The sequence below is a fragment of the Capra hircus genome, chromosome 12 (genome assembly GCF_001704415.2).
Source record: "Capra hircus breed San Clemente chromosome 12, ASM170441v1, whole genome shotgun sequence".
NCBI classification, from domain to species: Eukaryota; Metazoa; Chordata; class Mammalia; order Artiodactyla; family Bovidae; genus Capra; species Capra hircus.
Genome location: NC_030819.1, coordinates 42,209,108 through 42,226,770, shown reverse-complemented (window position 1 = coordinate 42,226,770; position 17,663 = coordinate 42,209,108). Strand labels below are relative to the sequence as shown.

Here is a 17,663-nt window from a genome sequence, read left to right as displayed (position 1 = left end):
GCTGGACTGTGAAAAAAGCTGAGCACCAAAGAATTGATGCTTTTAAACTGTGGTGTTGGAGAAGATTATTGAGTCCCTTGGACTGCAAGGAGATCCAACCAGTCCATCCTAAAGGAGATTAGCCCTGGGTGTTCAGTGGAAGGACTGATTCTGAGGCTGAAACTCCAATACTTTGGCCACCTCATGCAAAGGGTTGACTCATTGGAAAAGACCCTGATGTTGGGAGGGATTGGGGGCAGGAGGAGAAGGGGACAATAGAGGATGAGATGGCTGGATGGCACCACCGACTCGATGGACATGAGTTTGAGTAAACTCTGGGTGTTGGTGATGGACAGGGAGGCCTAGTGTGATGTGAGTCATGGGGTCACAAAGAGTAGGACACGACTGAGCAACTGAATTGAACTGAATGTTTGACATTGAGGAATATCACTGAATGAAGAGTTTATGGTTGTACTCTATTATGCTCTTCACCCAAACTGAATCTTGAAGTCAGTAAGTTTTTCATCTGTTGATCTATTAGAATTTTTTTTTTTTTAATTTTGGCATGAAAACTGAAGATTCATCAATTTCCAGTTCCATGGCCTCAGCTATCAAAAGATGAATATACTATTAGTAGTTTGTAAATTTTGTTCTTATTTAGCTTAAGTTATGTTTATTACCAAGTTTTATTTCTACTAAGCTGGGATATATCACTCATATTTATGCCATTTTGAAAAAAATAAGGCAGTAATTCTCAGAGCATTTCATGATTTTAAAAGAAGAAGAAGAGAGTGTCAATTTACTGTGATAGATTTCAAGTGAGTTCATCAGACTGTCCATTTTTCAGCCTAAATCCTCTAGTAAAATAATATTCTTTCCTATGCCAAGTGATGCTTAATTCTACTGACAACCAAACCATCACAAATCACTAAAGGCTTTGAAACAGTCTGTTAAATGTATACAAAGTGGTTGGATACCTACAAACCAAGGTTTAGAGTTTTGGACAGTATTGAGACTTTCAAATTTTTAATATTTAATGAACAGTATGAAAAGGCAATATGATAGGATACCAAAAGAAGAACTCCCCAGGTCATTAGGTGCCCAATAGGCTACTGGAGATCAGGGGAGAAATAACTACAGAAAGAACGAAGGGATGGAGCCAAAGCAAAAACAATACCCAGCTGTGGATGTGACTGGTGATGGAAGCAAGATCCAATGCTGTAAAGAACAATATTGCATAGGAAACTGGAATGTCAGGTCCATGAATCAAGGCAAATTGGAAGTGGTCAAACAAGAGATGGCAAGGGTGAATGTCAACATTCTAGGAATCAGCAAACTAAAATGGACTGGAATGGGTGAATTTAACTCAGATGACCATTATATCTACTACTGCGGGCAGGAAACTCTCAGAATAAATGGAGTAGCCATCATGGTCAACAAAAGAGTCTGAAATGCAGTACTTGGATGCAATCTCAAAAATGACAGAATGAACTCTGTTCATCTCCAAGGCAAACCATTCAATATCACAGTTATCCAAGTCTATGCGCCAACCAGTAATGCTGAAGAAGCTGAGGTTGAATGGTTTTATGAAGACCTACAAGACCTTTTAGAACTAACACACAAAAAAAGATGTCCTTTTCATTATAGGGGACTGGAATGCAAAAGTAGGAAGTCAAGAAACACCTGGAGTAACAGGCAAATTTGGCCTTGGAATGCAGAATGAAGCAAGGCAAAGACTAATAGAGTTTTGAAAAGAAAATGCAATGGTCATAGCAAACACCCTCTTCCAACAACACAAGAGAAGACTCTACACATGGACATCACCAAATCAGATTGATTATATTCTTTGCAGGCAAAGATGGAGAAACTCTATACAGTCAACAAAAACAAGACCAGGAGCTGACTGTGGTCAGATCATGAACCCCTTATTACCAAATTCAGACTTAAATTGGAGAAAGTAGGGAAAACCGCTAGACCATTCAGGTATTACCTAAAACAAATCCCTTATGATTACACAGTGGAAGTGAGAAATAGATTTAAGGGCCTAGATCTGATAGATAGAGTGGCTGATGAACTATGGAATGAGGTTCGTGACATTGTGCAGGAGAAAGGGGTCAAGACCATCCTCACGGAAAAGAAATGTAAAAAAGCAAAAGGGCTGTCTGGGGAGGCCTTACAAATAGCTGTGAAAAGAAGAGATGCAAAAAGCAAAGGAGAAAAGGAAAGATATAAGCATCTAAATGCAGGGTTCCAAAGAATAGAAAGAAGACATAAGGAAGCCTTCTTCAGCAATCAGTGCAAAGAAATAGAGGAAAACAACAGATTGGGAAAGACTAGAGATCTCTTCAAGAAAATTAGAGATACCAAGGGAACATTTCATGCAAAGATGGGCTCAATAAAGGACAGAAATTGTTTGGACCTAACAGAAGCAGAAGATATTAAGAAGAGGTGGCAAGAATACATGGCAGAACTGTACAAAAAAGATCTTCACGACCCAGATAGTCATAATGATGTGATCACTAATCTAGAACCAGACATCTTGGAATGTGAAGTCAAGTGGGCCTTAGAAAGCATCACTACAAACAAAGCTAGTGGAGGTGATGGAATTCCTATTGAGCTGTTTCAAATCCTGAAAGATAATGCTGTGAAAGTGCTGCACTCAATATGCCAGCAAATTTGGAAAACTCAGCAGTGGCCACAGGACTGGAAAAGGTCAGTTTTCATTCCAATTCCAAAGAAAAGCAATGCCAAAGAATGCTCAAACTACTGCACAATTGCACTCATCTCACATGCTAGTAAAGTAACGCTCAAAATTCTGTAAGCCAGGCTTCAGCAATACGTGAACTGTGAACTCCCTGACGTTCAAGCTGGTTTTAGAAAAGACAGAGTAACTAGAGATCAAATTGCCGACATCTGCTGGATCATGGATAAAGCAAGAGAGTTCCAGAAAAACATCTATTTCTGCTTTATTGACTATGCCAAAGCCTTTGACTGTGTGGATCACAATGAACTGTGGAAAATTCTGAAAGAGATAGGAATACCAGACCACCTGACCTGCCTTTTGAGAAATCTGTATGCAGGTCAGGAAGCAACAGTTAGAACTGGACATGGAACAAAAGACTGGTTCTAAATAGGAAAAGGAGTACGTCAAGGCTGTATATTGTCACTCTGCTTATTTAACTTCTATGCAGAGTACATCATGAGAAACGCTGGACTGGAAGAAGCACAAGCTGCAATCAAGATTGCCGGGAGAAATATCAATAACCTCAGATATGCAGATGACACCACCCTTATGGCAGAAAGTGAAGAAGAGCTAAAAAGCCTCTTGATGAAAGTGAAAGAGGAGAGAGAAAAAGTTGGCCTAAAGCTCAACATTCAGAAAATAAAGATCATGGCATCCAGTCCCATCACTTCATGGGAAATAGATGGAGAAACAGTGGAAACAGTGTCAGACTTTATTTTTTTGGGCTCCAGAATCACTGCAGATGTTGCTTGCAGCCATGAAATTAAAAGACGCTTACTCCTTGGAAGGAAAGTTATGACCAACCTAGACTGCATATTCAAAAGCAGAGACATTACTTTACCTACTAAGGTCCGTCTAGTCAAGGGTATGGTTTTTCCTGTGGTCATGTATGGATGTGAGAGTTGGACTGTGAAGAAGGCTGAGCGCCGAAGAATTGATGCTTTTGAACTGTGATGTTGGAGAAGACTCTTGAGAGTCCCTTGGACTGCAAGAAGTTCCAACCAGTCCATTCTGAAGGAGATCAACCCTGGGATTTCTTTGGAAGGAATGATGCTGAAGCTGAAACTCCAGTACTCTGGCCACCTCATGAGAAGAGTTGACTCATTGGAAAAAACTCTGATCCTGGGAGAGATTGGGGGCAGGAGGAGAAGGGGACGACTGAGGATGAGATGGCCGGATGGCATCACTGACTCTATGGACGTGAGTCTGAGTGAACTCTGGGAGATGGTGATGAACAGGGAGGCCTGGCGTGCTGTGATTCATGGGGTGGAAAGAGTCAGACATGACTGAGCGACTGAACTGAACGGAACTGAATGTCAAGTTTTCCCAAGTCTTTCTGAATAATTAAGAAAATAGAATTTTCCACATTATTGTTTCAAGAAAAAAATAAGTTCATTACTACATCCTCAAATTATATCTGTGGCATATATGACAAGGCAAGCCTAACTAATGAAGATGATATCCTAATTATTTTTTATATTTTTATGCTTCTTTTAGTCATTTGTCAGAAATGTAAATTTTTTAAATATAAAAAATATTATGATAATGGTGATGATGATATGTGTTATATGTGTGGTAAATGTCACTATCTGAAGCCATATAAACTAGAGTTATTACAGAGTTTACTAATTAAAATACAACCTTTCTTCTGATTAATATTTGCAATAGTATTAAAGATATGTATTTGTATATATAAATGGATTCATATATCTTAATCACTACATATAATGAAAGTAATTTTAGCTTCATCACTTTTCTTCTAGTTCAACTACAATACATTTCTTTTAAAAAGTATGTACTTTTTCTAAATTTCCTTTAATCCTGTCTTTTTGTCTCTTAGTTATCTTCATTTATTATTTTCCCTATGCCAGAAGTAAAAATAGAAACAATGCTTCATACATTAATAATCAGGTCAGTTTCCTTTCAAATAGAACTGGAGAAGAAATGAATTCCATCTATACCCATATGTTTACAATCTCTTCTTTTCCCTCTAACTCCAATTAAACTGCAAATTGTATTTAACAAATGTTTAGAGTAGTATATCTGGCTTTAGTAATCTGAGTCTTTAAACAAATCTACTTTGATTTAGGATAGAATAAATAGTCCATTTTGTTTAAAAATGTTTAAACTTCATAATTTTTCAGAAAGCTTTTTACTAAATATAAATCATATAACTCTAACAAAACTAAAATAGGTTTTTTGTTGTTCAAGTAAAGATTGTAGGAGGGTTCAGGAGTGGGAACTTATGTACACCTGTGGTGGATTCATGTTGATGTATGGCAAAACCAATACAGTATTGTAAAGTAACAAAAAAAATAAACAACTAAAATAAAAAAAAAATACAATAGGACACTTATTGGAATAAAACTCATCATCTAAAGTAAACTATTTATTTAATTTATTTAGGTCAGGATTTGAATCTCCTTTATTAAATCTTTGCTAATTTCAGCTTTCTGTCATCTGGAAACTTTTAATTATGTATTATTTTATATAATTAGCTATCATATGTGACAATTGGATACATTTGGCCTACTATTTTTAGTAGTACAATTCTTTCTTTGTAGTACATATTTGTACTACATATTTTTTCTATTTTTTGTAGTACATATTCTTTCTATTAAATCACAAGATTTTATATGTATTTATGGATATCAAGAGGATCTTCAATAAAATTAAATTTAAATGAACCTTTTTTTATTATAAATAATAAAAAATATTGAATATAGACCTTGAATATGAAATAGGTCCACTGAAAACTCAATTAAAAAATATACATACACAGTAGGTGGAACAAAAAATGTTACTTATTAAAACGTTTAGAAATTATTGATTAAAAACACAGCTAATGAACTTTGAGATCATGATACATTCTATAAGCATTTACTATTTATTTATTTATACATATTTTTAATAAAGAGAAATGAAAAGTAAATTTGCTGCTGCTGCTGCTAAGTCGCTTCAGTTGTGTCAGCACCATATAAATATTTTTTATTATTGCTGATAAGAGTGCTGTTGCTTAATACTGAGTTATGTCTTTGCAACCCCCATGGACCAGTCTCCTCTGTCCACAGGATTTCCCAGGCAGCAATACTGGAGTGGGTAGCCATTTTCTTCTTCAGGGGATCTTTTCCACAAGGGGCTCTAACACACATCTCCTGCTTGGCAGATTGTTTCTTTACCACTGAGTCACCTGGAAAGCTCAGAGATAATATGTATCACTTCAAATTATTAATATTCATATTTAATTTAAGTTGGCAAATTTTAATAGTATTTCAAATTATTAATATGTGAAAGAACTCATTTATTCTTTCAAACATCATTTATTGTGTGTCTACAATGAGAAAGATGCTATCCTAAGAATTAAGATTATAGCAGTGAACAAGTCAGATGTAGTTTGTGCCTCATGGAATATTAAGTCCACCTCTGTGCAGAAAATTTAACATATTTAGAGTAACTTGGGGTCTGGGAGGAACATCCAGTTCTCTATTAGAAGCTATTTTTTGTTGAATTGTGTCTAGTTTTAAATTTCTGAAAGTATTATTTTAAGGTCATGATCAGCCCCAGCTCTATGCTGCCTTGTGTACAAAGGGCAGACTGGGCTTCCCCTCCAGCAACGATTGATTTAGCATGTTTCTTGTGAACAATAATCGATCCCTCTTCCTTTTATTACTCTTTTAAAAAGTACTATTAAAGATCTTTAAGCACATGTGTAGTCCTTAACAGAAGTGACATTGAAAGAAAAATCTAAATGGAAGCGTAAAAAGAAATTAGTTCCCTGGTGAGTAATTCATTACCTCATCAGAAAATATAAATATTCTATAACATTAGTTCATAGGTGCAAATTTTTGTAATAACGTGAAACTTTCATATGCATAGAAAATCAGGTTTTCATAGGCATGTAAAAATTCAGAAGAAAAGCAAGTTATTTATTTCGTTGTTGAAGAACTGATTTGCAAAATGAAAGGCACTATAGCCAAAAAGTTTCTGGCTTTTCCTTCTTCTGACATCACCTAGGAAGCCCTTTTAGAACTATTCTAACAAAGTAGAAATATTATTTTTCATAGAATGAAATTCTATGGATTAAATAATTCAAATAATTAAATACTACTTACAATTGACTCTGAAAATCCTTTAGATTTGGGTTTATAGGAAATTTTTTTGACATTAATGTTCCTTCTTGGAATTTCATTCATTGCATTGTTCCACAGAATCAATTCATGATATAGCAACTCAACAAAGATTTAAATCTGGTAGATAACCCTATGGACCATAGGCCACCAAGCTTCTCTGTCCATAGGATTCTCTAGGCAAGAATACTGAAGTGAGTTGCCATGCCTACCTCCAGGGGATCTCCCCAACCTAGTGATCAAACCTGCCTCTCCTGTGTCTCCTTTGCAGGAGGATTTTTTCACCAGTATAGCCACCTGGAAAGCCCCAAATAACCTAATACATTTTAATGAATTTAATAGTAGATTTTGCTTGTGTGTGTGTGTGCAAGTGGTGTGACTTTAAACAGCTGTGTGCCAAATCATTGTATTTTAGAAATAGCTCAGTAAAATAAATGAAAATAAAATCAGAGTATGCAAATGAAAAAATTCCTACAATGAATGGAGTGTTTTTCAAGTAGGTGAATATTGTCATCTTCACCATTATCAACAACAAAGCAGAAGGATGTATTTCTTAAAATAGAATATCTTCCATTTGAATATGAAAACCTAAAATAGAAACATACTCAAAGAGCATCTGAATAGAAGAAATGGACTTTGTCTGAAATGAATCCTTATAAAGCTTACAATTTTCCTTGGATCCTCTTTGAGTATGCTTAATTAGTCTTTGAAATGGTCATAAATGGACATTTTATTGTGGTTATTTTCTAGAACCCTAACAATTAAAAAATTTATATAGCCAAAGCTGCAATTGTGTAAGTGAATATTTATTATAATATTACTATTTATTATACATTTCTGTCAGTTTTTCTGGTATAATCTGAATATCCTCTTTGTGCACAACACTAAGCAATTTAAAGACAATTTTTTAAAATTCTTCCACTCAAATCAACTTCCAGTTGTAGGCAATAGACTAAAATTTTACCAATGACTGTGAGTAATAACTCAAACTAAAACTGCCTGTGAAGAGTTGTCAGTCTAATTTAGGGGCAAAGCAAGTACCGGAAAGCATAAACAAAAACAAGATGAGAGGAGGTTCCTTTCTATAGAGGCCTCTGCATGCTTCTCACTGTTTGTGAGGATTAAATATAGGTGGTGGTTGTCCTTCAAGCAACTTATTGCACTCACTCAACACCTTCACTTCAATTTACAAAGAAATTCTGAAAATCAAATTTGGCTAAGCTTCAGGTTGATATTTACATACTGATTTAAACTCATTATTCACACCATGTTTGTAAATGAGATATTCAAAGGGACTAACACAAAGCAATGAATGAAAAACAGACAGAAAAAAAGTTCACAGCAAATTTTAGTACTAATACATCACATAGGAGTCCTGAGGAGAATATGGATGAAGTGAACTTTATTTTGACAATGTAGGAAAACAGACATTTAAATTCCATTTGCTCTCTAAAAGCAAATTCTAGTTTATGTTTATTTGTTGGATTTTGGTAAAGATTAAAAAAAAAAAAGATGCTGCTGATTAGAAATCATGAGAAATGTCAGATATTTCAAAACCATAAACAGAAACCATATCAATAAAGTTTATTTTCTCTGGCATTACTTTTACAGCTCTAAAGGACATGCGAACTATGTACAAGAGCTTTTGGGTTCTGGCCTTTGAAAAGGGTGTTGTTCTTATACTGAGTTTGGAAGGCTCCATGCTCCATCTGTGAAACACCTGGTTTTTGAAGCTACTGACTGATCATAGCAGGCTCCAATTAGTCTTACTGAAACTGCTTCTGCTTCTAGGGTAAACATTGTGGAATCTTTTAAGGCATGCTGGTAGCACTGGGTAGAAAGTAAGGGTGAAGTGAACAGGGAAATGATAAAACTGAGGAGAAAAATCTTAATGGAATTCTTTGATCTCATCCATGCTGCAGGTTTATAGTGTCCATTTGTCTCAAGTAATCTATGCCTTGTAATATTCTGGATATCAGGAATCCAACTTGATGTTCTGGTAATATGTAAATTAATTAGCACATTAAATAGAGCTTTGAGTTTGTAGTAAGACACTGCCATATTTAAATCTCCATTTTAGCATGTTTCACTATTCTTGAGTAGGTTATTTAGCCTCCCTAAACCTTCAGTTTAGTTCAATTAAGTTGCTCAGTCGTGTCCTACTCTTTGCAACCCCATGAACCACAGCATGCCAGGCCTCTCTGTCCATCAACAACTCCTGGAGTTTACTCAAACTCATGTCCATCAAGTCGGTGATGCCATCCAACCATCTTATCCTCTGTCATCCCCTTCTCCTCCTGCCCTCAGTCTTTCCCAGAATCAGGGTCTTTTCCAATGAGTCAGCTCTTCACATCAGGTAGCCAAAGTATTGAAGTTTCAGCTTTAACATCAGTCCTTCCAATGAACACCCAGGACTGATCTCCTTTAGGATGGACTGGTTGGATCTCCTTGCAGTCCAAGGGACTCTCAAGAGTCTTCTCCAGCACCACAGTTCAAAACCATCAATTCTTCGGCACTCAGCTTTCTTTATAATCCAACTCTCACATCCGTACATGACCAATGGAAAACCGTAGCCTTTACTAGATGGACCTTTGTTTGCAAAGTAATGTCTCTGCTTTTTAATATGCTATCTAGGTTGTTCATAAATTTCTTTCCAAGGAGCAAGCAACTTTTAATTTCATTTTAGAATGAATAAAACACATACTTTGCCGGAGTTGTGAAAAGATTAAATTTTAAAAGTTTGTTTAACATGTAGAGCAATGCTTAATATATTGTTGTTGTTCAATTGCTTAGTAATGTCTGACTCTGTGATACCATGGACTGCAGTACACCAAGCTTCCCCCTGGCCTTCACCATCTCCCAGAGCTTGCTCAAGCTCAAGTCCATTGAGGTGGTGATGCCATCCAACCAATTCATCCTCTGTCATCCCATTCTCTTCCTTCCTTCAATCTTTCCCAGCATTGGAGGTCTTTTCTGAGTCATCTCTTCACATCAGGTGGCCAAAATATTGGAGTTTCAGCTTCATCATTGGTCCTTCCAATGAATATTCAGAATTGTTTTCCTTTAGGATGGACTCTATCTCCTTGCAGTCAAAGGCACTCTCAAGAGTCTTCTCTGGAACCATAGTTCAAAAGCATCAATTCTTCAGCTCTCAGCCTACTTTATGGTCCAATGCTCACATCCATACATGACTACTGGAAAAATCATAACTTTGACTCTACAGACCTTTTTTGGCAAAGTAACATCTCTGCTTTTTAATAGGCGGCCAAGCAAGTAAAGGGAAACATAGGAAAAAAAACAAAAAAAAAGTCTGGTATATACTATGTATTTAACTTTTGCACCACCAACACCAGTAGAGATAAGCATTGGCATCAAGCAAAATGTCAGGAGCTACCTGAGTTTCTCTTTTTCTTTCTCACTCACCCAGTATATGTAAATATACATATTTTTATACATAATATACTCTTATGAAGTACTAACCTTATTCTTGGTCTTCTTCTTGCCTTCTCCTCAGGCCAATCTGAAGATTAGTCTTAAAATTAAATCTTGGCTCTTACTTGCTCAGAAATGTTCAATGTTATATCCTTGTTTTAATATAACATCACAAATCTATAACAAAGTCTCCTTAACCCTGCAAAAATTTGCACTGCCAAAGCTTTTCCTGTTTTGATCTCCTATATCATCCTACAATTTCATTGGAAAAGACCCTGATGTTAGGAAATATTGAAGGCAAAAGGAAAAGGGGGCAGCAGAGGATGAGATAGTTAGCATCACTAACTCAATGGATATGAATTTGAGAAAACCCCTGAAGATAGTGAAGGACAGGGGAGCCTGGAGCACTAAAGTCCATGGGGTTGCAAAGAGATGGATACAATCTAGTGACTGAATAACAAAGGCAACATATGTTTATTTTGGTCAACATTGTATCTTTCTCCAGCTCCTGGTACAAAGTAGTCAACAGTAACTTCCCCTTTCAACAAGGAATGCTATGAAGAGACATCTATCTAGGTTTCCAAGCTATAGGAAGTTAAACAGATGCTATCTAGGAGATATCATATTATGGTGGAAGTGAACAACAACAACCCTTAACAAAAAATTTATGATATGAAACTAGAATGCTGCTGCTGCTGCTGCTAAGTCACTTCAGTCATGTCCGACTCTGCGACTCCATAGATGGCAGCACACCAGGCTCCCCTGTCCCTGGGATTCTCCAGGAAAGAACACTGGAGTGGGTTGCCATTTCCTTCTCCAACGCATGAAAGTGAAAAGAGAAAGTGAAGTCGCTCAGTTGTGTCCGACTCTTAGCGACTTCATGGACTGCAGCCTACCAGGCTCCTCCGTCCATGGGATTTTCCAGGCAAGAGTACTGGAGTGGAGTGCCAAAAGTACACTAAAGGATAGAAAACCATTTAAGGAAAGAGAGAGTTTTGAAAGTAATGTCACTTTTAATAGGATATTCAGAGAAGAGATTTCTGTCTAAGTGACATTTGAGCAGAATGCTGAATAAGGCAGAGAAAGGATATAAATATTTGGTAGAAGAGCATTTCCAGCAGAATTAAAAAGAACAACACAAAGTTCATCTGGTGATAGTACACTTGCTGTAGTCAAAAAATAGCAAGAAGAACAGTGTGGCTGGAATTGTGTGAACAAGAAAATAACGATAAGATATATCATTAGAAGTTAGAGGAAAAACATGGATACTCTTGCTGAATAACTGAATTTGGGAGATCTGGGAATAACAATTCTAAATATCCATGGGAACTATCAGTTCAGTTCAGTTCAGTCACTCAGTTGTGTCCGACTCTTTGCGACCCCATGAATCACAGCACACCAGGCCTCCCTATTCATCACTGTCTCCCAGAGTTCACTTAGACTCACGTCCATCGAGTCCGTGATGCCATCCAGCCATCTCATCCTCTGTCGTCCCCTTCTCCTTCTGACCCCAGTCCCTCCCAGCATCAGAGCCTTTTCCAATGAGTCAACTCTTCTCATGAGGTGGCCAGAGTACTGGAGTTTCAGCTTTAGCATCATTCCTTCCAAAGAAATCCCAGGGCTGATCTCCTTCAAAATGGGCTGGTTGGATCTCCTTGCAGTCCAAGGGACTCTCAAGAGTCTTCTCCAACACCACAGTTCAAAAGAATCAAATCTTCAGCACTTAGCCTTCTTCAAAGTCCAACTCTCACATCCATACATGACCACAGGAAAAACCATAGCCTTGACTAGATGGACCTTAGTTGGCAAAGTAATGTCTCTGCTTTTGAATATACTATCTAGGTTGGTCATAACTTTCCTTCCAAGGAGTAAGCATCTTTTAATTTCATGGCTGCAATCACCATCTGCAGTGATTTTGGAGCCCCCCAAAATAAAGTTTGACACTGTTTCCACTGTTTCTCCATCTATTTCCCATGGAGTGATGGGACCGGATGCCATGATCTTCATTTTCTGAATGTTGAGATTTAAGCCAACATTCATGACTTAAATCAAATGGGAACTATAGGAATTAGTTAATATATTACACATGCAGGTAAATACAAATCTCAATGAAGATTTGTTGGGAAAAACAAATCTCAGTGGAAAGCCCTTTTCTCTGTCACAAAGAAGTTGCAATGTAGTTGTGAAGTCAGTCATAAAGACATAAGGGATAATTAACTGCATAAGAAAATGTATGGTGACACCATATAGTGCTAACAAAAGGAATATTAAGAATTTAAATAAGATAGAGAATGCCATGAAAAATTTTAAAATATTTCTTAGGCATGAGTGAACTTAAACTAAGAAGTGAGGGTGGTTATTTAGAATTAGATACAAGGGATTCCAGATAAAAGAACTATCATGAGTAAAGAACAAGTGAAAGGAAGTCATGGACATACTGAGAAGTGGTAAAATTAATTCAATTTATTTTTTTAGGAAAAATGCTCAGGCAGTTATTCAGAAGTTAGGTGGGGAGAATTACGTCTATAAAAATGTGGAGTTTAAATCTGCTATTTTGCGGTATGTGTTTAAGACATTGTTCAATTAAAAAAAAAAAAAAAACATATTTTCTATGTAAAATAGATTTTGGATAGGGAATTGGGGACCTAAATAGCTGTTGAAAGAGCTGTGGAAATGAAGGTCAGGGAACTTTCAGCTAATGATCTCTACCTCTGTTCAATATGAACTGTTCTGACAAGTACTCCACAAATGCACTGAACTCAAGAACCTCCAGAAATCTCCAATCAACTGTCTCAGTCTACAGCAATGAAGCCAACTGCTTTCAAGTGCTCACTTAGAAGTTACTTCATGTTTCCATTCATCCACATATTTGCCTGCATCTATCTGTGCAGAAATAATGGATTCTCCTTCATTTCCACTTTCTATACCTTGCATAAATGTTTTTAATTGTCAAAGTCTAAACCAGAACCATATGGAGAGAATTTCTTAAAACTGAAGGTCCAGGAGTCTCCTCTAAAGACAGAGCTGATCTTGGTAGGAAGTGATGTTGATGATTAGTAGAAATAGACAAGCAGCAGAGAAAGAAAAATCAGAAGATGGAAGGAGACTCCAAACCCTTCATCTATCATCACACCAAGCACTTCAACTCCAATATTATTCTTTCCTATGATATTTAAGTTGAAAGAAGTTTACGTTTATACTACTAAAATTAAAAACGGATTAGAAAACACAAATGGTGCTGTTTCAAACAAAAACTCATTCTATCAAATACACAAAGATATCTATTTCCATGCCCTGATATTATTCAGCCAAAGGAACCAAATCTTTTCAATTTTTCTTCATATTTCATGGTTATAAAATTTTGCTATTATAATTCTCATCTACTTCTGTTTGTTGCTCTCTAATGTTTTTAAAATGAGATGCCCAGAATTAACAACAGCTTTCATTTTGAACTGTAATAGAGTAAAAGGAACTATTTTCTTCAATTTTCTTGTTGGTATCTGCATATTCATGCACCCCAAATGTAAATTAATGTTTCAGAATTTATTTCACCCTTCTGTCTAATATTGACCTCGTAATCAAAATTTTCCAATATTTCTCACATGAACAACTGCCAAGCAAGGTCACCTTCCCTGAATAGATTTGGGAATCACACAAAATCAATAGCTGAATTAAAATAAGTGAAATTTCCAAAGGGAACAGCAAAACATATAGAAAGCAAAGGCATACACTCAGCAAATTAAGATCTGAATGTTGAAAGATCAAGTTCATATCTAAAATATTTTGATAAGGAAATTGAAAATTAAAACAAGAATGCCATGTATAAAATAAGCAAAGAAGGTATATTTAGAACCAATAAATATATTAATTTAGTACCGAAGTTTACTCAGTAGAAACCCTGAGATGTTTTGCTACTGAATGAGTTAAGGAGAAGAAGAAGAAGGGGAAAAAAAAGCTTAATAAGTTTGTTCTTTAAGCATAAATTAAATAGATTAAATGAGGAGATATGCAAGACTAAACATGGATCAGAGGCTAATATATGGTAAAAAATTATAATATCAGATACATTCATTTTAAAGCATTATAACTGAGGCAAAATAATACTCTAGGAAGACAATTGGTCAGAAAATGTTTTCCAGTAAAAGAGTAACCCATGAGCATCTGGAGCACACTGGACCTTCATGTTTCCAGCAGAAACTGAAATCATTTTAATTTTGACAAGCATAACACAACACATGATCAATCCATAGTCTCAAAAATAAGTTAAGATAGAGTTGTTTAGAATGTTGAGTGTCTTAGCCAGGACATTCCTATTTCTTTTTACATGTATATTTTACTGTAAAGAATATTTTTAATGTGTTTAAAAACTATATTGATACTATTGTGTCATAAATTCTAGATCAGTTCAAGCAGCTGCAAGGTAAACATTTTGATTATTAAATTAATTATTTCAAACCAGACCAGAAGGGACCATTATCCCACTGGATATGGAGGCATATTGTTCTTTGGCTTAGCTAAGCCAGGAACTCCGAAGTGTAATGAAATGTGCATAATTAAATGACAGCAGTTGGGTTTTGATGTTTTGGTAGATGAAGTATTTGTTTACATTATATGGTTCATATAATTTGAATAGTAATACTGTGCCCTGTCATGGAATATTTCAGAAAAAGAATTTGACAATAGAAGTACAAAGCATGCATCTTCTTTCTTTATTTCTACATTTTATTTAATTTACTAATCTGCTTAAAGGATTAAAGAAGAGAATTAAAATAATATTGAGATTTTCTCTAAGAATAACAATAAGGAGACTTAAATGGCTGATAGTCATTAGTAATTTTAAAAGGTGCTAAATCCCAAAATAAGAGTTTCTAAGTAAATAGCAACTATAAAGCTTAATGAGATTTATTTCATATAAATTACTCCTTTGAGTTGCAAAGAGAAAGTTATATACTTTAGAGTTGGTTGTTCCAGTGGTAAAAATCAAATCATTAATAATATTAATAATAATAGTAAAAACAGTTAACATTTTATATAGTGCTTGCTATATTCTAGGCACTCTATTAAGCATTTTTAGAATGATTGTTTTTAGGATATAAAATGATCAGTATGAAAATGTTCTAACTGACTATTCAATTCTAAAATGAAGATTACTTTTAAAGAACATACTATAAAGTCTATCCATTTAAAGTGTACACTTTAAATGATTTTAATCCTTCTGTTAAAATATCTACATATATAATATGTCTATAAATACAGCAAGAAATCAAAGAGAAAATTATAAAAAAGGCTTATAGTATTACAGGATTATTTACTGACTGATAATCAATTTACACCTTTTATGAAAAATGGTACAGAGAGACAAATTAAAAAAAAAAAAACAAATATCATTTGATTTACATACCTAAATATTTTCTCTTTTAGTATAAAAGTTCCTAGGAATTCTGAAATCCAATATTCACTATCCCAATAAATACTTTAAAATATACTATCACTATCTTTTTTTCTCCATAAATCATACAGACAAATGCATACCTAATATATCATGCTATGATAAAAAGTGTACTAGATATCTCAGGCTTCCATAACAAAATACTGAAGACTAGGTGGCTTAGACAACAGGAATTTATTTCTTATTGTTTAGAAGGATGAAAAGTTTAATATTAAAATATAGTGTTACTGGGTTCTCTAAGGACTCTCTTCTGAGCTGTCAGATGGCTATCTTCTCACTGTTTCCTCACATGAAAAAGAGAGAGGGGAAGCAAATTCTACAGTGTCTCTTCTCATAAGGGCATCCTGAGGGGCCTGCTATGATGACCTCACCTCCAAAGTTTCCATCTCCAAACGCCCATCACATTTGGGGTAGGATTTCAACACTGAATTTTGGTTAATACACCTCAGTCCATGGGCTTTCCAGGTGGTGCTAGCGGTAAAGAACCTGCCTGCAAGTGCAGAAGACTTAAGAGTCACAGGTTCAGTTCCTAGGTCGGGAAGATCTCCTGGAGGAGGGCATGGCAACACACTCCAGTATTGCCTGGAGAATCCCCATGGACAGAGAAGCCTGATGGGCTACTGTCCATAGCATTGCAAAGAGTCAGACATGACTGAAGCAACTTAGCATGCACAAACCTGAGTCCATGGTAGAGAGGTTGTTTGAAAAATGCAAAAGAAAAATTTTTGTGACAGAAGCTGCTAGCTCTTAACTAGAAAGAAAAGGTGGGGAAAGGCAACTGTGGAAGGAGATGTAAAAGATAGATATCCTGGGAGAAATTAAGAAAAAAATTATTTTAAGAATCATTTAAAATACCAAGCAGTCAATATCTATATATTATCTATAAAATGTAAATAGAGCCATAATAAAACCATTGTGTGATGTCTTTTTCTACTTTGAGGTTCTTAAATACTATACAGTATGTTGTGTCTCATGATAAAAATGTGCCAGTGATTCAAAACAAATTTTGGGTTTTAATTTTGAATGCAATGGCTGTAATTATTTTAACCTCTGACAATACAGTTATGTTGCTATTATTAAAAAATTACATTTCCTTACCATCGTGTAGCTATGGGCCACCTTCATTAATTCAATGCATCCTTGAGCATCTGCAAATGCTCGGATTCCTAAACAGTTTGATGGATGCAAGAGCTTCATGAGGAAATGGCAGCACACTTCCACTACTTGAGGAAGCTGAAGAAGGCAAGCTGCTGCGAGAAGGTTTTCAATGGTTTCTTCCTTTAATTCCAAGCAACCTAAATGTTAAAAGAATTATGAAACTGTTTAAAGCATCAAATAATATGTACCAGTCTATTATTCAAAACATTAGGCCAACCTTCTAGAAATGCTTGAACCTAAATTGATAATCCACATAAATATAACTCATGAAAGGTCAGTAATTGCTTTCAGCATCTTGCATTTCTTAATTTGTATGATATTCAAAATCATCCAAACACAAACAGAGTTTCCTCTGAAATACATGTATCCTATTGAACAGGAATTATGGTTGTTCCTTCAGTTGTGAATTAAGTAATAAAAAAAAAAAGAAAGAAAGAAAAGCTAGAGAGAGAGAGAAATATTTTACAACACATGTCTTTCCAGGTGGCTCTAGTGGTAAAGAACCACCCTGCCAATGCAGGAGACACAAGAGAAGAGGGTTCAATCCCTGAGTCAGGAAGATACCCTAGAGGAGGAAATGGCAACCCACTCTAGCATTCTTTCCTGGAGAATCCTGTGGACAGAGAGGCCTGGTGGGTTATAGTCCATAGAGTGACAAACTGTTGGACACGACTGAGGCATCTTAGCATGCATGCACACACACACTTTAATAAGCTTAGGAGAGCAAAGATGCACTAAGTTTCAGACAATATATTCACTGTTTATATGAATATGG

At 35.7% G+C, this 17,663-nt stretch overlaps 1 protein-coding gene across 2 annotated transcripts in view; it reads right to left on the bottom strand.

The window, feature by feature from the left end:
* Positions 1-17,663, bottom strand: part of KLHL1 (kelch like family member 1) — a 562,289-nt gene that overhangs the window by 265,528 nt on the left and 279,098 nt on the right. For both annotated transcript variants that reach the window (XM_005687646.3, XM_005687647.3), the window contains one exon: positions 16,829-17,025. In XM_005687646.3, the coding sequence (XP_005687703.1) occupies positions 16,829-17,025 (197 nt within the window). The remainder of the gene's footprint in view (positions 1-16,828; positions 17,026-17,663) is intronic.